This window comes from Littorina saxatilis, linkage group LG9 (genome assembly GCF_037325665.1).
Source record: "Littorina saxatilis isolate snail1 linkage group LG9, US_GU_Lsax_2.0, whole genome shotgun sequence".
NCBI lineage: Eukaryota > Metazoa > Mollusca > Gastropoda > Littorinimorpha > Littorinidae > Littorina > Littorina saxatilis.
The window spans coordinates 19,038,218-19,060,187 of record NC_090253.1 but is presented as its reverse complement, the minus strand read 5'-3'; the positions used below and the strand labels follow the sequence as shown (position 1 = coordinate 19,060,187).

The 21,970-nt window shown below is 40.6% G+C and overlaps 1 protein-coding gene across 1 annotated transcript in view; it reads left to right on the top strand.

The window, feature by feature from the left end:
• Positions 1–21,970, top strand: part of LOC138975523 (neurofibromin-like) — a 126,944-nt gene that overhangs the window by 3,001 nt on the left and 101,973 nt on the right. The window contains exons 2-16 of the mRNA XM_070348230.1: positions 1,575–1,718; positions 11,039–11,119; positions 11,931–11,999; positions 12,158–12,279; positions 12,455–12,558; positions 13,152–13,222; positions 13,804–13,879; positions 15,000–15,103; positions 15,631–15,696; positions 16,204–16,383; positions 17,270–17,482; positions 18,699–18,833; positions 20,178–20,300; positions 21,335–21,448; positions 21,745–21,824. Coding sequence (XP_070204331.1) covers positions 1,575–1,718; positions 11,039–11,119; positions 11,931–11,999; positions 12,158–12,279; positions 12,455–12,558; positions 13,152–13,222; positions 13,804–13,879; positions 15,000–15,103; positions 15,631–15,696; positions 16,204–16,383; positions 17,270–17,482; positions 18,699–18,833; positions 20,178–20,300; positions 21,335–21,448; positions 21,745–21,824 — 1,682 coding nt within the window. The remainder of the gene's footprint in view (positions 1–1,574; positions 1,719–11,038; positions 11,120–11,930; positions 12,000–12,157; positions 12,280–12,454; positions 12,559–13,151; positions 13,223–13,803; positions 13,880–14,999; positions 15,104–15,630; positions 15,697–16,203; positions 16,384–17,269; positions 17,483–18,698; positions 18,834–20,177; positions 20,301–21,334; positions 21,449–21,744; positions 21,825–21,970) is intronic.

Genomic DNA, 21,970 nt, shown 5'->3' with positions numbered 1-21,970 from the left:
GACCCTTAACAAACATATATATATATCTTTAGTCTGTAGAGCAGCTTATTTTGAGCTTCGTAAGATCAGCACCATTCGCCACACACTCTCCTCTCAAACAACTAACACTCTTGTCTGTGCCTTTGTTCTTTCTAAACTTGACTACTGCAACGTGCTCTCTTCTCTCTGGCTGTCCTCTGTACCTCCTGCATAAACTACAAAAAGTCCAAAACTCGGCAGCACGCCTCATTCTGAAAGCACGAAAACGAGATCACGCAACACCACTTCTTCACACACTGCACTGGTTACCTATTCAAGCCCGCATTGACTACAAACTGTCCACCCTCTGCTTTAACTTCTTTTCTGGCTCGTCTCCTGCTTACTTCTCTGAACTCCTCACCGTCTATTCTCCAGCAAGACAACTCCGTGCCTCTTCTGACTGTCGCATCCTCACCATTCCACACACCAAAACCAAAACATACGGACAACGCACTTTTACTTTATGCGCACCCACACAATGGAATTCTCTCCCCTTTCACATCCGCCACTCTCAGTCACCCCAAGCATTCAAACAAGCACTTAAAACGCACCTCTTCAAGAAATACAACCCCTGATTTTGTTTTCTCAGTCCATCAGTAGGCTACAATAGTGTATTTGTTGTTTTAGTGATAATGTGATAATGTATATATATATATATAAACATCTAGGGCTGTTTTCAGTATTGTTGATAACATGTTCTGTTTGATTAAGGGTATTCAGCTGGTATTTCCTTGTTTTCACTACCTATTTTATTCATGTTTTTATTACGTTAGTGGAAGAATCTTTTGTATGTATGTTTGATGGTGTATGCTTTTAATTAAGCGTTGCTGACTATGAATGTAGATGTAAATGCTTGTATGACTGTGTTTTAATTTTAAATGTGTCAAGCGCAAAGAGCATAATTCATTAATTGTAAAGTTATGATGTTGCGCTATATAAATGCTCATTTATTATTATTATTATTATTTGCTATGAATAAAAGCGGGCAGAACAAGTCATGCAGAATGCACAAACCCACTTTGTGTGTAATTATGACTATACTTAATTTATAGTTGATTTTAATTTTCAAAATTTTATCTGTTGTTTTTCTAGCACAAACCAACTTATTTATAATTATGATTATAATGGATATTAATTTTCGACGGGCGCAGTGGCGTGGTGGTAAGATGTCGGCCTCCTAATCGGGAGGTCGTAAATTCGAATCCTGGTCGCTGCCGCCTGGTGGGTTAAGAGTGGAGATGTTTCCGATCCCAGGTCAACTTATGTGCAGACCTGCTAGTGACTTAACCCCCTTCGTGTGTACACGCAAGCACAAGACCAAGTGCGCACGGAAAAGATCCTGTAATCCATGTCAGAGTTCGATGGGTTATAGAAACACGAAAAAATACCCAGCAAGCCTCCCCCGAAATCGGCGTATGCTGCCTAAATGGCGGGGTAAAAACGGTCATACACGTAAAAATCCTCTCGTGCTAAAAACATGAGTGAACGTGGGAGTCTAAGCCCATGAACAAAGAAGAAGATATTAATTTTCCAATTTTTGTCTGTTTATTTTCCAGCTACCAATAAAGACTGGCCTGCAAACGACACAGAGCATGCAGAATGTGAAACAGAACAAGGAGTGTCTCGTCAATGTGTCTTGCCACAAGTTTTCTTTGGTCATCAATGGCTTGACAAAAACCTTACAGTCTGTTCTTCAAACAGTAAGTATAACAGTGAAAGATGTCATTGTCACTATACATGATCATGATGTCATTGTCATTATACATTATCATGATGTCATTGTCAATATACATAAACATGATGTCATTGTCACTATACATGAACAGTCAAGTAATCGTGGAATAGTTGCTCTGTAATCCCCCGCGTGTTAGGGGGAAGAATTTACCCGATGCTCCCCAGCATGTCGTAAGAGGCGACTAACGGATTCTGTTTCTCCTTTTACCCTTGTTAAGTGTTTCTTGTATAGAATATAGTCAATGTTTGTAAAGATTTTAGTCAGCAGTATGTAAGAAATGTTAAGTCCTACTTGTACTGGAAACTTGCATTCTTCCAGTAAGGTCATTTATTGTACTACGTTGCAAGCCACTGGAGCAATTTTTTGATTAGTGCTTTTGTGAACAAGAAACAATTAACAAGTGGTTCTATCCCATCTCCCCCCTTTCCCCGTCGCGATATAACCTTCGTGGTTGAAAACGACGTTAAACACCAAATAAAGAAAGAAAGTTGCTCTGTAAAATATCCCAATGATCCTGAAAGATGTTGTTACGCCAGATTGTTGCAACTGCAAGTGAAATCTGAATGCTGAAACAGAACTAGACTGTCTTGAATAGTTGGAAAGTAAACAGACTTGACCTCTCACCTTTGACCTGGGTCAGCTGACCATTGCCACTGACTACAGGGGGTCCTTTGGAAATATTTCCATTCTCAGAATCCACATGTTTTCCGTTCTGCGCCGGCGTGATATCCATTCCTCTTCCCTCCACGTGGTTCCCATTAGGCAACTCAGAGTCTAGGGTACAGAATTCTTTTAGAGCTACTTCGTTGGTGTAAGCCATTCTTCGGCTGTCGAGCTGTCAGAAAAACCTTTTCCACTCGCAGATGATGAGTCAAGTTGGGAGAGCGGTTAATCTGTGATTAGACACTTAGGTAACTCTTTGATGACCGAGGTACTAGCTTACTCTAGGGTTGTAAGGTCCCCGTGAGTGTCCACGTATCTTTCTGTAGTGACCCAGATAGTGTTGGCTAGCAGTGATAGTGTGGTGCACGATTTTTCTTGTCCTCACAGCCTTGAACCTGGAGTAAGGTGGGACTTTTCTTGGGCGACTTTTGCTGATATGGAGTTTTCTGTAGTGAGCATGTTAGGTTCAGATTAAGTTCTCATTGACTGATGGAAAATGCTGGCCTCCAGTTGGCAGAAACACGAAAATACCCAGCATGCCTCCCCGGAATTGGTGTATGCTGCCTGAATGGTGGGGTAAAAACGGTCATACACATAAAAATCCACTCGTGCTAAAAACATGAGTGAACGTGGGAGTCTAAGCCCATGAACGAAGAAGAGAAAACCACAGGCCCTTGATAGTGATACTAAATCACAGGCCCTTGATAGTGATACTAAATTACAGGCCCTTGATTGTGATACTAAACCACACTGCACTTAGGGCTAAACCACAAGTCTGGCAGCGGAATGAACTTTTGATATGGACAGAGCAGTGAGTGCAGGGACGGGGCGGTATGAGAACACACAAGGAACAGGTGTGAAAACAGAAAAAAACTGAAAGAAAAAAACCACAGGCCTATGATTGTAATACTTAATCAATGAATACTAGCACTAAGTCACAGGCGCTTGATGTTGGTGAATCTATCTATGAAGTACAGATCTTTGTTGCTGCAAGAGTGAAACTGCAAGTGTTGGACAAAATGTGTCAGCAATCGGACAATCCTTGCACTGCTCGAGTCGTTCAGCCTCACACACAAACACACACACACACACCAGGGATGGCCAAATCGTCCGCCCGATCACCAGGGACGAGTAAAAAATCCGCCGAGCTAGTAGAAACCGCCTGTCAACTCTAGCTGAGCTAATGACTGTTTTGAAGTAACTTGTCTGGACCCCTGATGATGATGTGTTAAGTTTAGAAATGCAAATTAATAGTTATGGAATGCCAGAAACACAGGTCCTTGATAGAGTTTAAAACAATGACTGACCCTAATGTTTTCTGCTGATCCAAAACATTTTTCACTACTCTGAGAGAAATTTGAGATTAACAGACCGAAAATTGGCACTCCATACCCAAGGAAAATGAAACATGCCAGATTGAAAAACAAACAAACAATAAGTAAACTTTGGACCTACGGACCGAACTGTTCTGATCGTCACACTAATCCAACATATTTTTGTCTAAATAAATCACTTTCGATGAATATTCTGCTGCACTTAGGGCTAATACAGAAAGAAAATACAGTAAACAGCTTGGAGCGTATGATATGTTTAAGAACCGGAGACAAGATTTTAGCCATGGCTCAGCCTCTGTTATGTTTTGAAGCAGACCCTGCTGCTAATGATAGGGAAATTGGATTGACATGCTTTGTTGGCTCAGAAGAGTCAGATGTATCAGGAGATGACCTGTGATTGTGACCTTTAATATTATCAGTAGTTATGTAGATGCACTTACACATTGCACTTACATTACAATCTGTGTTCATTTTTCTGACCAAAGAAGTGGGCTTACAAACTATTTCGTGTTTCATCATTATGTCTGGATTGCATGACTGTCAGTCTGACTCTTTGGTCATATAAAAAGGAAAAGTTGCTACTTTCTTTGCTATTTTAAAAAATGTAGAAAAAATAAGTGTTTCACTAAGTTGTTTTAAGATTGCAGCACTGTTCTTTGAATTCAGTCTTGATTATTGGGTAATTGGCTTAGTGAAAAATCTTCTAACTTTCTGAAATAATACTGTTTTAGTTCAAGTTTGCAGCGTTTCAATAATGTGTGTGTAGTTCTTTTTGTACTCAAACAAGTTGAGTGCTGGCATGTGGATAAGCATACTCCAGTAATTGTGCAGTTATAACAAATATGCCCTTCATTACATAAAAAGACTAAATTAGAGTTACACACACGCTCACTCACACACACACACACACACACACACACACACACACACACACACACACACACACACACACACACACACACACACACACACACACACACACACACACACAAATAGAATATGCACACACTTGCTGGTGTCTGTATGCAGGCATGATTACATGCAGACAAAACGCACATGCACGCTAAAAAATAGTATTTAGACCACACACAAAAAATAGTCTGTTTACGGTATCCCGACCGACCCTATTTTTTCGTGCGACCCTTGACTTTTTTTTGGCATTTAGGAAAAATGTTAAAAAATTTTTTTTTTAAATCTTTGTTTTTTGGCAAAATAATTAAAAATATGGTTTTTGGGAGGGAAAAAAAATATCCCGACCTACCGACCCAATTTTTTGGCCTATGTTACCGTAAACAAACTATTTTTTGTTGTTGGCCTTATCTTCACTCACCCAGCACCACCCAACCACTAAAAAAATAAGAACATAGTACAACATTACAAACTGGCATTTTTCTTCTGCATTCCTAAGCTTTTTACTCCTAAGGCCCTCTTATGGTGAGTTTTGCATGGCCATACCGTTTGCAATAATGTCACTGTCTTCAAGGGTGATGAAGATCTTGATCTGCAATTGACAGCTAGGCTCTGCTTTGTGTGCATGCATGTTTTCACACGCATCCATGTAAAAAGCAAAATGATTTCCAACAACAGCAGGATGAGCGAAAGGTGAAAATGAGTTGTAGCCGTTATCATACTCTTGTTGTAACCTCTTTACAATTAACCATATCCACATATCGAGGCTCTGGGAGTTACTTCCCTTGTTTTAGGAAGCAAACACACACAAATGCCGCCTAACAAGCGCTGTGCTTGGGGACAATGTAAAACGGATGATAGGTATCCTGAACGCTGTGTTGGCGTGAAATTCATCCCATTTGTGAAACCGGGAAAGCATCTGTACCATCTAGATCGCTGCCTTCGCTGGATAAAAGCCTGCAATCGCCCAGCTTACCAGTTGAACGTCAACACAATCAAGTCGTACACGTACATTTGGCATGATTTGCAGCAAGGTCAGATCTCGCACGACTTTGATTCAAGGCCTATTGCTAATTTGTTGATGGTTTGGTCTCAGTGTCACAAAAATATGACGATCTAATCAATCACTGATTTAAAAAATAAGTATGTTGCCCTATATCCATTGACATTCTTAGTGAAATAGATCTATTTGAAATAGTATTTCACTGCCCCGACCGGCGAACTTGTTGCCGGCTGTATTGAGCTTGTGTGTTCGTGTAGGCTTACTCAAAAAGTCAAAATCACAGTCGTCTCCGAAACAAGCAATAATCAGAGTTGGGGGGAAAACATTTCGTTTGTTCAGTTTTGTTTTGTTCTTGATAGTTTGTTTATCTCTCACACACACACACACACACACACACACACACACACACACACACACACATACATACATACACAAACACACGCGCGCACGCACACACATTGCACGTACGCGCACATACACACACCTACTGAGATATACCTAACATACACGCACGCTTGCAAACACACACATAATACGCAAACGCAGTTTAATTTCCTCAATACAAGGCGAAAGGCACACACACACCACACACAAATAAACACACACACAAGGCAAGGCAAGGCAAGGCAAGGCAAGGCAAGGCAAGTTTTATTCCAATAAAACCCCGTGAGGGTACATGGAAAATTAAAAAACACAATAAAAACACATTTCATTCAACACCAAATAAAAGGAACTAAAACAAAAAGAAATCAGACTATGTACAGAAAAGGGAGTTGAGGGGTGAGGGAGAGCAAAAACAATACAAGAAACAATTCAACAATAATAATAATAAATAGTAATAATAATAATAATAATAATAATAATAATAAAACACTACAAGTGCAAAGTGATTACATACATTTCTTTACTATGGGAAATGGGGGGAAGGGTGAGGGGGGGGGGGGTGAAGGGTGAGATAACATCAGGACAAAAATACTATTACAAACAACACAAAACAGATAACGGAGTATAAAGCTAAAAGAGAATTAAATTTTACTCGCTTCTCAAACAGTCCATGACAAGTGTCATGAACTTTGCGAGTTTTAGCAATAAACTCTTTTTTGTAGTGGAAAAAAGCTCTTTGAATTTAACTGAATTGGGGCGGGCATAATAATAGCACCGTAACAACTGTTTTCTATAATTGGTAAAAAAAGGACATACAAAAATATAATGGAACTCGTCCCCAAGGTCACCTGATGAACATTTGTGACAGATTCTGTCTTGTCTGGGAATACCAAGAGTCCTACCTTTTTGTATAGGCAATTTATGATTCAGTGTTCTAAATTTTAAAACAGCGGCAGGATAGACAAGTACTTTTCAAACTCAAAATTCTCTTTATACATTCTATAATTATAATAAAACTCATTGTCATTTATTTCTGAATGCCAGGTTTGGACAAATTGGTCTTGTAGCCTATTTTTCATCAGTGCTTTGAAAGTATTAAAATAACCACCATCCGTTACATTATCGATAGTTTGATTGTGCCAAAAATCACTGAAGCCTTACTCATTTAACTCACATTTAACTCACACGCAGTCCCACACACACACACACACACACAACCCTCACACACACAAATAAACCCACACACGCAGTCAACCCCCCCCCCACACACAACCCTCACACACACAAATAAACACACACGCAGTCCACCCCCCCCCCCACACACACACACAACCCTCTCTGACACACACACCCGCCCAACCCCAGCGTCCAACGCAACTTTCACCAACAACCATACCCTACTCTCACTATCGCTCTCTCTCTCTCTCTCACACACACACACAAGCTCACGCAAGCACAGCCACACACACACACAGCACGCGCATACACACACACTGACACACATCACACACAGCACGCGCATATACACACACACTGACACACATCACACACACACACCCACCTTTCGCAGTTCGCTCACAGTTCTCTTTTCCATCGTCACCATCTTCGAAGCTTGCTTCGCTTTTCAGGGGAGATAACCCGTTTATCACATTCGCTGCTGACTTGTGGGTCAAGGCTATTGAACGTGGGTTTTTATCTACACCAACACTGTGAGCACTGATAGAGACATGTACTTCACACTGTCTTACTTGTTGTGGGAATTACATTTTATAGAATGAATAAATGATAGGAAAGGACAAGAGATGAACTTTAGCTTAAGTACAGCACTGATGTACTTCACACTGTCTTACTTGTTACGGGATCATTTTGTAGAATGAAAAAAAGATAGGAAAGGAAGAGTGATGAACTTTAGCTTTAGTACACAAAAGTAAACTAATGACAATGGAACCCAGACCTCAAAATAAAAATGGGTCTTAAAATGGATGGAATCTTACATTTGGGGTGATAAATTTGCAGACGTTGTGAAAAAAAATCTGAAAAGGTAAGAGATCTATGCAACCTTTTTTTTTTTTTTTTTTTTTTTTTTAACCTCAGTTGCATGCAGGTTTGCTACTACAATTATTTTTTGCCTTATTTGTTTTATTTTTTTTAATTTTTTAATTTTTTTAAAAATTTTTTTTTTATTATTTTTTTTTTCGTGTGTGGCTTGGAGCAAACCTTCTTCATAGGTCTTTTCTTTTCTCAGTCAAATGTGTACATTTTTAAATCAACAAATTTTATCAGTAAACTAATATGTTTAAGAAAATAAATAAAAATAATCATAACATAAATTTATTCCTAATGTTCAGCTCAGTTTCCAATAATACACCCAAATCTAACTTTTTCCCATATTTAAATTTTCCAATGGTCATTTTGGTGATTAAAATACAATAATTCACAAAATAAATATAATCATTTTTCAAACTTTCCCTAAAATAACCCAAAAATACATTTTCTTCATTCAAAATAATGGCAACATGTATTTTCTTATAAACAAAATCTTTACATTTTACATATTTTCCAACCCTTCATCACCTCTTGGCAACTAAAAAAGAAATGTTCAAGAGTGTCTAATTCATTACAAAATTCACATTTATTCGATGTTCGTAATCCCATTTTGTTTAATAAAATATTGGTTGGATATATTCTATGTAATAATTTCCAGTGCAGCAGACGTAATCTTTCTTCTTTTGTGCTGTTAACAGCCAATAACCAGTTTCTTTTATCCAAATCTACATTATGTTTTCGTTTCCAAAAATCACAGATCTATGCAACCTAATTAGCTTGCCTGCAGTGTACTCAACAGCTTTAGTCAAATATACAAAACAACAACATGAAACATTCGAACGAGGGAAAGAATGTTTAGGGATTTCATTTTTTCATGCTTACTTCACACAGAGCATGCTTAAAATCTGTTGAGCTCAGAACTGTTAAGAACATGTGAACATGAAAGTACTTAAGTGGCAAACAAGCGTTGACATTTTGTCACCTTTACGCCAAAGTGTTCATTGCTATTTCAGTATTTGTGTCAGATAATTCCAGCCTTGTCAGCCAAGCTAAGCTGACTTTTGTGATAAATAACTACTTGTGGCCTATCTTGCGTGTTCAGAGCTAAGATGATTTCCGCTACCTGAACCACCTAGCAGAATTGCAATGCAAGTGGATTGTTCAACATGAGTCCTTCTTCTGTGCCCCGGCTTAATTTAATAGCTATACTTTAATTCGCATGCATGTGTGCAGTATCAATCAATGAGTCTTATATCGCGCATATTCCGTGGGTACAGTTCTAGGCGCTCTGCAGTGATGCCGTGTGAGATGAAATTTTATACGGCCAGTAGATTGCAGCCATTTCGGCGCATATTTACCTTTCACGGCCTATTATTCCAAGTCACACGGGTATAGGTAGACAATTATTAACTGTGCCTAAGCAATTTTGCCAGGAAAGACCCGTTTGTCAATCGTGGGATCTTTAACGTGCACACCCAATGTAGTGTACACGGGGGGAGGTTCGGACACCGAAGAGAGTCTGCACACAAAGTTGACTCTGTGAAATAAATTTCCGCCGAACCTGGGATCGAACTCACGCTGACAGCGGCCAACTGAATACAAATCCAGCGCGCTACCAACTGAGCTATATCCCCGCCCAGTAATGCACACTACACTGTAATACATATCTCTTGGTTTCTTGGAAGATGCAGCACAAATGTATCAGTTTTGACATTTCTAGTAACTATAAATAGCATGATGAGATCTTCAGGCGTCATGTCCCAAATAGACACTTGTTCTGGGGACAGAAAAACCAAGTTAGCATAGCATAGCTCAGATCACTGGTAGGAAGAACCTATCAGTATCAACAAAATCTATAAAATCCTGACACTCACATAATGGCCAAAGGTAGGGTTTAAGAATGAGATTTCACTGGCTAATGCACATTTAAGTCAGAAATTCTCATGGAAGAATGGAGAGGTTCCCAGTTCATGAAGCGCAGCACATCAACCAAAAAAAGAAGACTTTTGAACAAGAATGTTCCTTTCTTTCCCTGAACTATTCCCATAGTGCCTATGTTAATACATTTATTTCATGTTTGTGCTGAAGTTATCTAATATGATCTTGCCTTTCGAGATGCACATTTTTATCTTTTTGAGTCACTTGAGAAAAAGTGACTATGTAATCGGTCAGTGTTAGTCTGTCCGGCCGGCCGTCCGGCCGTCCGTAGACACCACCTTAACGTTGGACTTTTCTCGGAAACTATCAAAGCGATCGGGCTCATATTTTGTTTAGTCGTGACCTCCAATGACCTCTACACTTTAACGATGGTTTCGTTGACCTTTGACCTTTTTCAAGGTCACAGGTCAGCGTCAAAGGAAAAATTAGACATTTTATATCTTTGACAAAGTTCATCGGATGTGATTGAAACTTTGTAGGATTATTCTTTACATCAAAGTATTTACATCTGTAGCCTTTTACGAACGTTATCAGAAAAACAAGGGAGATAACTAGCCTTTTCTGTTCGGCAACACACAACTTAACGTTGGGCTTTTCTCGGAAACTATAAAAGTGACCGGGCTCAAATTTTATGTGAACGTGACTCATTGTGTTGTGAATAGCAATTTCTTCCTGTCCATCTGATGCCTCATATAATATTCAGAACTGCGAAAGTGACTCGATCGAGCGTTTGCTCTTCTTGTTTATTTTATGTATGTGCACTTGGTTTTTTTTCTCCTTTTTTTCTTGGGGGGGGGGGGGGGGGGGGGAGCACTTGGTGTAGCAAGAGGGGGTTTCCTTTTTTTTTTTAAAGAACATGCAGTAATGTATAACTGCAATGCCCAGTTCTGTTTTTGTTTGTTGTTTTGTTATAGAGAGGAGGTGGCAAGACGCCTTACCAAAGAATTATGGGCAAGAATCATTTGCCATGATTGCAATGATGTAATTGAGTTGTTTTTCTGTGTGCAGCGGGTACATGCAGAAGCAGAACGAAACTATTACGACTCACAGATCATCATCCTTGACACCTTGAAACAAGTACTCAATTCTGTGAGTTGAATCAGTTTTGTAACTAAAACCAGTGTCAATACGCGAATGTGGAAGGACACTATCATTCTGTGTTACAGTGGAACCCCCCTTTTAAGACCTCCAAAAATCGGAGAAAATCGGGTCTTGAAAAGGAGGGAGTCTTAAAATGGGGGTGAATTTACAGAGGTTATGAACAGAAAGTCTGAGGAAACAGGGTCTTAAAAGGGAGGGATCCCCCCGCGGGTTAGGGGGGACAATTTACCTGATGCTCCCCAGCATGTCGTAAGAGGCGACTAACGGATTCTGTTTCTTCTTTTACCCTTGTTAAGTGTTTCTTGTATAGAATATAGTCAATGTTTGTAAAGATTTTTAGTCAAGCAGTATGTAAGAAATGTTAAGTCCTTTGTACTGGAAACTTGCATTCTCCCAGTAAGGTAATACATTGTACTACGTTGCAAGCCCCTGGAGCAAATTTTTGATAAGTGCTTTTGTGAACAAGAAACAATTGATAAGTGGCTCTATCCCATCTCCCCCCTTTCCCCGTCGCGATATAACCTTCGTGGTTGAAAACGACGTAAAACACCAAATAAAGAAAGAAAGAAAGGGAGGGAATCTTAAATTGGGGGGTCTTAAAAGGGGGGTTCCACTGTAATACCTGTGTAGATTTTTTGATGGTTGACAAAGGAAGAAATGTTTGTTTTAAACTTTATACATAACAGATCATTTATCCTGAGAATGCTGTTTGTTTTGTTAGTTATTGTTCTCCTGTCTAGTGTCTCTCTCTCTATATATACTGACTATTTTGCTCATGCTATGTGTGCTATTTTTTCAGCAACCAAAAGATACCTCCAGACTAGATGAAGCCATGTACGTCAAACTACTTCTGCCCGAGATCTGCAAGGTAAGATTAGAAGAAGAAAAAAATTAAGATTAGTAGAAGAAAAATACTGTTTGGCTAAACTCCAGGTTTGGAATGCTCAAACTTTCTGTTTATATCACTGTTTGACCCTTTTTTAAAAATCTTTTTTCTGTTTTGTAAACTTAAAAATTCCGTTTCAGTTTCTGAACCAGCCCACAGACCAGAACCCTCTGGCTCTACAGCTGAGGAACCTGGCATCGGAAGTTCTCTTTGCTCTCAGTCTCAACAACTTCACTGCGGTCTTCAACAAGATCTCAGCCAAGTGAGTGATGTCTGCTGTTCTTTGTGGTCAAGATTTTGTTCTTCAAAAATGTTTTATTCTGGCAATTTGCTTTGAAATATTTTGTCATGCAATGATTCAATGGAGGCAAGTAGATTTACATGAGACGTGAGACCTGTCTGACTTAGTTTATATGCTTGATGTTTGTTTTTTTCAGACTGGTTCACTTGTCACAAGTTGAAGATACGTCAGACCTGTCAGACTTGGAGCTGATACAGCACATGAACATGGACCTTTCTCGGCTCACCAAGCTTTTGAATGGTGAATAGTTGCCCTTGTTTTGATACACGTGGGGTGAACTTGTTTATAGAGTTAAATCTCGGAGTCAGACCATCTGTTTTAAGACTGGCTTTTACAGTGTTGTTTTCTGAGATTTTCACTGAATTCTATCAATTTAACTTCTTTGTGATTGTAAGACTCCTCTTTTACGAATATAATTTGCTCAGATTTTGGGGGGTCAACAATAACAATAACAACACTTTATTGTCCATTAAAATGTTACATAAAAATGGAAAATTGTCTTTGACACACCCAGCCTGCATGTAATCGATTATAACGAACAGATGTAAAGAGACTACTGTAGTGTATCTGAAGGGAGGGGGGGGGGGGGGGGGGGGGGGGGGAGTAGGAGCTGAGAAGGAGTGAGTGTGTGTGTGTGTGTTTGTTTTAGTGTATGTTTGTGAGTGAACATGTCTGTGCATATGGGGAACTCATGATAGCACCGTAAAGTGAAAGAAGAATAAACTAACTAGACATGATTTCAAACATTCTGGAACAGAGTAGCAATGTGTAATGCTCGTCTTTTTGCCGTGTGTTATTTCTTTGCCCATCGCATGGTTTGTGCTTTTTGCTAGAAGTTGTGTCCAAGTTCAAGACGCTCAAGTCACGGCCTGTCATCATAATCTTGGGACTCAATCTGGAAAAGGTGAGGAAAAGTGTTGTTGTTTTTGTGTGTGTGTGCATCTAGATTTAGAAATTTGTTGAAAGAAATAAAGAAAAATATTTTCCACTGATTCAGTGTTAGTGCATCCATCTCACAAGATTTTCAAGGCATGCTCAATTTCAGCATTTCTTTAGATTATTATTTTGGAATTTAAACTTGTTCAGTTTAACAGACAAAACATCAGTTTGATCTGCCAAGGTACAGTATACATGATCTAGTCTGTTTTAATAGTGTTTCTGTCCGTAAAAGTCTAAATTGTCCAGCTTCAGAAAAAGTTTCATGTTAAAACATCTGCACCAGGGGGGGCTGGGAAATATATACCACCACTGTGAAAAGGAAACATTTAAAGAAAAGAAGCAACAACTTATATTGCATGCATTTATTGTTGTGTTCGCTTCAGCCAATACAGTTTCACTGTCCAAATACACTTTGGTGGACATTGAGTAGATTTTCCCTTTCGTTTTGCATTTGCTGGCTACATGCTATGTAACTGAGTGTTTGCAAGATTAAAAATGTTTAAAATAAAATACAGGTTTCATCTGACATTTTCATTCTGTGTGCAGGCAATATGGAACTGGATGGACAACTACCCCAAAGAGTTTACTGACCTCCAGAAAAGACCCAACGATGAACTACAAGGTAGGAGGTCTCTGCGTTGCCTCAGTTTGGTTTTTAGCTCAATTAGTAGAGCACTGGACTTGTGATCCTAGGGTCGCAGGTTCAAATCGGGGCCCGGACGGATACAGGTCAACTTTAAGTGCAGACTCGGAGACGGTATCCATTTCCCACCCCTGTGTCACCACTGTCACCACTGTGGCATGTAAAAGACCTCAGTGGTTCTGCCGTAAGTGCAGGTGGCTGATTACACCTAAACACGCAGACACCTGGGTAGCGCGACTCTGTTGCTGCTAGCTTTCCGCTGGGAGAAACTGACCCGAATTTCCCAGGGTTGGGACAATAATAAATAAAGTAATGGAAAAAAAAAATTAAAAAAAAAAAATTCTAGTAGCTGCTCCGCCTGGCGTCTGGCATTATGGGGTTAGTGCTAGGACTGGTTTGTTCGGTGTCCGAATAATGTGACTGGGTGAGACATGAAGCCTGTGCTGCAACTTCTGTCTTGTGTGTGGCGCACGTTAAATGTCAAAGCAGCACCGCCCTGATATCACCCTTCGTGGTGGACTGGGCGTTAAGCAAACAAACAAACAAAATGAAAAAAAAATTCCACTCACTGCTGAAATTTAGTTGCTTCACTCTTGTCACAGGGATCAGCCAGAAGTTGGATTTTGTGGCAGGTGTACATGTATGAAAGGGACACATCTGTTTCTGAAGAAGAAGGAATGGAAGAATTGGCGTCCTTTCATGGCAGGTGTCCATTCATCAGAGTCATTCCATGCTGGTTGTTTTTGTTTCTTTGTTTTTACATTTAGTCAAGTTTTGACTTCATGTTTTAACATAGACGGGGAATCGAGAAGAGCGTGGTGGTGTATGTGTTCTTTGAGTTGTAAAAGCCAATGGACCAAACGAGATGTGCTTGTTGGTGGGAGGTGTCCTTTTATCAGAGGGTTTTCTTATGATAGGGTTCAAGGAATATGAAAACGAAAACACATTTTTGTATGTTCCACATTCAGATAATAAAGTCGTATTGAAAAGAAATTAAAGGAGTAAGGTGTCCTTTGCTGGGAGGCGTCATGCTTTTTCTTCTTCAGATTTGTTGTCATTACTTTATTTGTTTACGTTCGATACTTCGTGTGTGATGCAGAGTGCTGTGACAAGCTGTTTGAGCATTTCAACAACTTGGTGGAAGGATCCAGAAGAAGAGCTTCAGTCTGGCCGCTGCAGATGATGTTGCTAATCCTCTGTCCAGTAAGTGTGTGTGGGAGTGTGTGTGTGAGGAGAACGGGGGAGAGGAATGGGGGAGAGGAGGAGGAGAGAGAGAGAGAGAGGGGGGGGAGAGAGAGAGAGGGGGGTGGGGGGGGGGGGGGGGTGAGGAAAAGGGTACATGCAACAAGTTGATATTGATTTTGTGCAGTATATATATATATGTGTGATCGCAGTGGTGGTTTTTGCTTGCAGAAATAAACTGATTGAGTGGTACAGGGTTGTGTGGACTTGTACACCGATGGTGTTTCTTTTGCATGTCAGCAAATCATATTTTGTGCTACTTTTTACTTGGCTGAATCTTTAATGGGTCAGCTGTGTTGCATCATGCCGGGAAGTTATACATCACAAGGACTACCCATCTTGTAATTTGATTGTGTAGAAAGGAATCCATGGGTGTTTGTATATGTTCATGATGTACATTTGGACATAAGATATTTCACTGTTTTGTCTGCATTATTTTTGTGTTTTTTAGAAAACTCGTTTAAATAATCATTTACGTTTCATTTCAGAAAATCCTGGAAGAAATCAACAACGCAGACACAGGTGCCCCGTGTTCTCAGCAGCACTTGAAAAAGGTAAAAAGATTATGACTCAAACTTTTCAGAAAACCCAGTGAAGGATACACAAACTAAGTTGCAGAACATTTTGCAAGTTTTGTATAATGGTTCTTTTTAATTTTTGAATGATGAAATTTGTCAAAGTGGAATTCATTTGCTTGTTGCCGGTCTGTCCCTTAGAGACGGCATGTGCTTACTGCATGATATTGGAAATGGCTGGATATAAATTTATGCAAAAATTGATAACACAAACAAAGAAGAGGAAAAAGTAGATGATTCTCTGCAGGCAATGGGAAGAATAAAACACCCACACACATGCACAAAAGACAGAACAGCAGAAAGACAAGCAAGCAAGCAAACAAATAAACAATGCAACAAATGAGCAGAACTCACACATGCACAAATCAAAAACAACCACCAATGAAGAAACAACACAAAAAACACAGACAAAACATTTGATTTGCTTAGGACGAAAGGCTTTTCTAGAGACGAACTGCTTACTCTCGATTTTATCTCTTATTCCAGAAATCATTTATCGATGAAGTGAAAAAGGCCATCTCCAGCCATCACAGCGGCAACAAGAGCCTGACAGAGGGCGCCGCGGTCACCTGCGTTCGTCTGTGCAAAGCCTCCACCTACATCAACATCAAGGACAGACTCAACGTCCTCTTCACTCTCGTACAGTCCGTCATACAAGATCTCAAAGTGAGAGTTTGCCCTGCTATATCTGTAGAAGAGGTTTATTCTTCTTCTGCGTTCGTGGGCTGAAACTCCCACGTACACTCGTGTTTTTGCACGAGTGGAATTTTACGTGTATGACCGTTTTTACCCCGCCATTAAGGCAGCCATACGCCGCTTTCGGAGGAAGCATGCTGGGTATTTTCGTGTTTCTATAACCCACCGAACTCTGACATGGATTACAGGATCTTTTCCGTGCGCACTTGGTCTTGTGCTTGCATGTACACACGAAGGGGGATAAGCCACTAGCAGGTCTGCACATAAGTTGACCTGGGAGATCGGAAAAATCTCCACACTTAACCCACCAGGCGGCCGCGGCCGGGATTCGAACCCTCGACCTTCCGATTAAGAGGCCGACGTCTTACCACCCCGCCACAGCGCCCGTCGAAGAGGGTTATGATTCTGGGTTTTGCTTTGGAATTTTGAAAACAAAATGGTTTTCCTTACAGAATGTTTTACTTTATGTTTTTGTCTTTCGCCATTTGAAAGGAATATGCTCATCATAACAGGGTGAGGCTCATCATAAAAGAACTAGGCTTATGAAAGGATTATGCTGAGCATGAAAGGACTGGACGCAGCATGCTGTTCATACTCATACAGCCATGAGATCTTTCTGCAAATGGGGCATTCTCAAAGCTGTAGAGAACAGAGATATTCAGCTTCAGCTTTAAGTTCAGGCAGTCATTCATATATGACATCTTGAATGAGATTTTGCTTGCCGGGCTATCTTAACACTAATGATAATACTAGTCTGTGAAACATTTATTGATTCAACCAAGGACCAGCTAGTCTCTATGGACATTTAATGCATCTTTGGTGAAATGATCTTTCCTACGATTCTGTTGTGTTTCAGACACTTTTGTTCAACCCACCACCCAACAGCAAGACGTTCTCCAAGGTGCAAGGGGTCGTGGGCCAAGACCTTGACCTCTACGTCGATTGCTTCGTGTCCTGCTTCCGTATCACGCCGCACAACAATGACGTGCTGAAAGTGTGTCTCAACAGCCACTCCCCTCCCATGTACCATCTGGTTCTCGTCACCGCCCTTCATAGAATCATCACACAGGTCAGTGTGTTGCGTGACATATGTATTTAGTCTGTCCTTAACTGGGCGAAGTTGACTACGCGATATACTTCCGTCTTCGCGAAGCTGGCTACACGAAGCTTTAGCACTAAATTTTTGGTAAAAAGCCCGCAAAGTCTTCGCGAAGTTGACTTCGGGCTCAATTTAGGACCGCCTTTAGGTTTAAAGGTGCATACCCCCCGCGGGTTAGGGGGAAGAATTTACCCGATGCTCCCCAGCATGTCGTAAGAGGCGACTAACGGATTCTGTTTCTCCTTTTACCCTTGTTAAGTGTTTCTTGTATAGAATATAGTCAATGTTTGTAAAGAATTTAGTCAAGCAGTATGTAAGAAATGTTAAGTCCTTTGTACTGGAAACTTGCATTCTCCCAGTAAGGTCATATATTGTACTACGTTGCAAGCCCCTGGAGCAATTTTTTTATTAGTGCTTTTGTGAACAAGAAACAATTAACAAGTGGCTCTATCCCATCCCCCCCATCATCATCAAGGCCAAGCAACACAAAAAGTGGTTGCAGCAGCACCCACACTACAACAAAAACGACGCCTTTCACCTTGCACAAGGTCTGAGCAGGTCCTCATATTCAGACTGCGGACAGGCCACAACCGAATGAACCACCACCTTTTCACCAAGTTCAGAATTGGCCAGTCAGACCAGTGCCCTTGTCAGACAGGCAGCATGACAACGGAACACCTGCTGCAGACTTGCCCACTACACGATGGCCTCAGGAGCCAGATCTGGGCAGAGGCGACCACGGTGCAAGGGAAGCTCTATGGCAGTCTGGACAACCTACAGCGCACGGCAACATTTGCGCGGAGAACCGGCGTTTCCATCTGATTAATCGACAAGAAGAAGAAGAAGAAGTATAAACCATCATGTACATCACAGATCTGTTGGGGCTTTTTACATTGGATAGAAGCATCCTTCCTCTGGGACATATACCAGACTCAACATCTTTGCTGCTTTCTGTTTGCAAATTTTGTCATGCACACGTACCCAGAGATCAAAGTCAAATTAACTTTGACATCTCAAACATTAGGAATTACGATGGTGGTGCGTAACACAACAACCACAACGCCCAACATGATAAGCATTTGAGTTGAAAAAGCACTTAAAATAGTACTTGAGTAAATATTTCAGACACAAACACTCTGCAATAAAAATATGAGTTATGAATATTGACACTGTGTGATTTTTACAGCCGCGGCTAGAGTGGTGGCCAGACATCAGCCTTATCTACGGCAAAGCGGGAGAACTGCGTAACATGTTCACGGAGACGGTCAATAAGGTGACACAAGGGTTCTCCTCACACAACTGCCCCAAGGTCAGTTCCGGGGTAAGTGTTGCGTTGCCACACCAGCCTGCTCTACGTACAGTGCCATCCTTCTTTCTGTTTCTGGCTTCGTTGTCTTTGTCTCACAGGGGGCAAGCTTGTGTTTTTGAGCTTATATTTTTGTACAGGTTTGTAATAGTTGGTAATCCTGGAACGCAGAAGAAGAAGAAGAAAAAGAAGTAATAGTTGGTGGGTTATCTCCAGAAATGGTTCAGTGAAGTGACATCAGATACTGACAGAAGAGTAAACCTTTTGAGATTCATTCAATGTGATGTCCAACCTCACACTGCACTAAATGGGGAGATTAACTCATTCGGGACGCGTCTAAATTGTCCCTCGTGTTCCCTCCCAGCGCACGATTTTGACCCATTTAAAAAAAAAATTTAAAAATCAACAACACAAAATAACCTTACCTACCTTACATTTTTGCAAAGTTTGAAACTTGCTCTTTTAGAAAATATATGAAACATTTGAAAGAACATACCTTTTGTTGTCTTCACATCCAGTCAAACTACCTCTTTGCAGCAAAACAACAAAAACAATTTCTACGTCATGGGTTCATCATACACAATGTCATGATCGACGCTTTCATTGTCCGAATCATCACCCAAATCATCGTCCATTGGCACAAACTCGTCATCAGAATCTAAAATATCATCTCCACAATCATCATCACAAAGGTCAAGATCAGAACCGTCCTGAATAACAAGTTCTAGCACTCTTTTCAAGTTAATACGTCTTGTGGCAGAACGATCCGCCATCTTGGAAAAGTCAAAACACGTGGGTCGCACACCGTCAAAAAAATCAAATTATTCCCAACAATTGAAGGGAAGAAACTGTTTACAGTGAATGGTTCCACTGTAGACAGGCAGAAGTTTATTGCAGGGGTTGTTTCCCTTGGTCAGTTAAAAATTTGTGATATTCGTCGGAACTAAACTTCAGACGTGTCGGCAACGCTAAGCACAGCTGTCGGAATTCCAGTTCAGACACGTAGCGAATGAGTTAATGGTGTGAGCATTTTCTTCAGGTAGCATTTTCTGGCCAAAAACAAGAGTATGCAATATTTGTTTTTCACTATGAGTTATTCGGTTTACCATTGCGTAAACAAGAGAGGCAAAGTGTCAAAAGACTGGTACAGAAAATACCGCTTGTAGCTTGCATGAATGTGTAATATGTAACAGAGTTCTACAGCTTCTACAGAGTTCTCACCAAAGGAATTAACAATGTTAAGCTGTAACTCAGTTTCAGTTTCATGTAACACTAGGGGTTATTGAAATTAATGTTGCTTTGCCTTGCCTTGAAAGATTCAGTGATTTATGTGCTAAGTTTTGATTGGTGTGTCGACAGACACTGTCCAAAATGACCACCACCCTCAAGCTGTCGCGGCCGGACGAGACGCTGAGCACGTACAAGTACATCCTCCTGTGGCTGGTCAAGCTGGTCATCGCTGACCCACACCTCATGCTGCATGTAAGGAAGCTGGTTTTGTCAGTTTTAGTTTCAATATTTGTGGGATTTTGTAGTGTGTAATATAAGTGTCCGCTAACGCCCACAGACTTAATGTATTTAGGGTGACATTGACAGATTATTTTACCGTTTGAAATCTGAAAATGAAATAGTCAGTGGTATCAGTATCAGTGGTATCAGTTTCTGTTTCTGTTTCTTTTTTCTCTGTAAATACCAGTATGCCTTGTTTGATTTCCTACTGTAACTGAGTGACAGGTTATGGTTAACTCGTTTGCAAAACTAACGTTACCGCTCGGTTGGAATGAATCGGTCCCATAGACATTATTTTCACGCATTTAGTATTGGAGACATTCGAGGCGGGGCTTGGTAGCCGTCTGGTTAGTGCAATACTCCTCTGTGTTTGAGGTCCTGGTTTCAAACCCTGTTCCAACAGGAAGATAAATGTAATGAGTTTCTCTTAATGACATTGTTTCTGTCACAAAACAGTTGTTTTTGTGTGTATAAGTATTTTTATTCCTTTTTTGTGTGCTTTTGGCGTCTTCAGTTATGGATCAATCAATCAATCAATCAATGAGTCTTATATCGCGCATATTCCGTGGGTACAGTTCTGGGCGCTCTGCAGTGATGCCGTGTGAGATGAAATTTTATACGGCCAGTAGATTGCAGCCATTTCGGCGCACATTTACCTTTCACGGCCTATTATTCCAAGTCACACGGGTATAGGTAGACAATTATTAACTGTGCCTAAGCAATTTTGCCAGGAAAGACCCTTTTGTCAATCGTGGGATCTTTAACGTGCACACCCAATGTAGTGTACACGGGGGGAGGTTCGGACACCGAAGAGAGTCTGCACACAAAGTTGACTCTGTGAAATAAATTTCCGCCGAACCTGGGATCGAACTCACGCTGACAGCGGCCAACTGAATACAAATCCAGCGCGCTACCAACTGAGCTATATCCCCGCCCCGATCAGTTGCTAAGTACATGAGACTTGTTTGTGTTAACATGTTATTGAAACTTATTGTATCTGTGACCAGAACCAGGGGAAGCCAGGCCATGAGATCCAGCGGAGCACGTTAGAGTTGATCACCAGCCTTGTCTCCCTGGTTCACCAGCAGATGATGCCTGACGTCGCACAAAAAGCCATGGAGGTATGTGACATTTCTCAGATGATTTCCGTTTTTCTACTCGCTGCTCAAGATTTTGTATTAACAGTAACAGGGCAGCTTACACTGAATGTTTGCGCTTTAATGTAAGTTATGACAACAGTCTGAGCTGGAATTTTAGGTTACAGTTTACAAATTCTTTCTTTCTTTATTTGGTGTTTAACGTCGTTTTCAACCGTTCAAGGTTATATCGCGACGGAGTTTACAAATTAAAAGTATGTTTGTGTGAACTTATTTTGGGTGAATTGTGCATGGAAAATAACATGTTCCTTGTTTTCTAGGCCCTTCTGGTTCTCCACCAACCAGAGAACATTGAGCTGTGGAACCCTGAGGCACCCATGAACACCTTCTGGGACATCAGGTATGGAAACTGTTGTGTATATTAAGATTGATTGTGAAGTTTGTTGTCTGACTTGAGATAAGGATAAATTGGCTGATGCTGATAATGCTGCCAGAGACAACCTTTGCGCCATCCCCTTATTTTTTTCAATACATCCCCTCAATAGA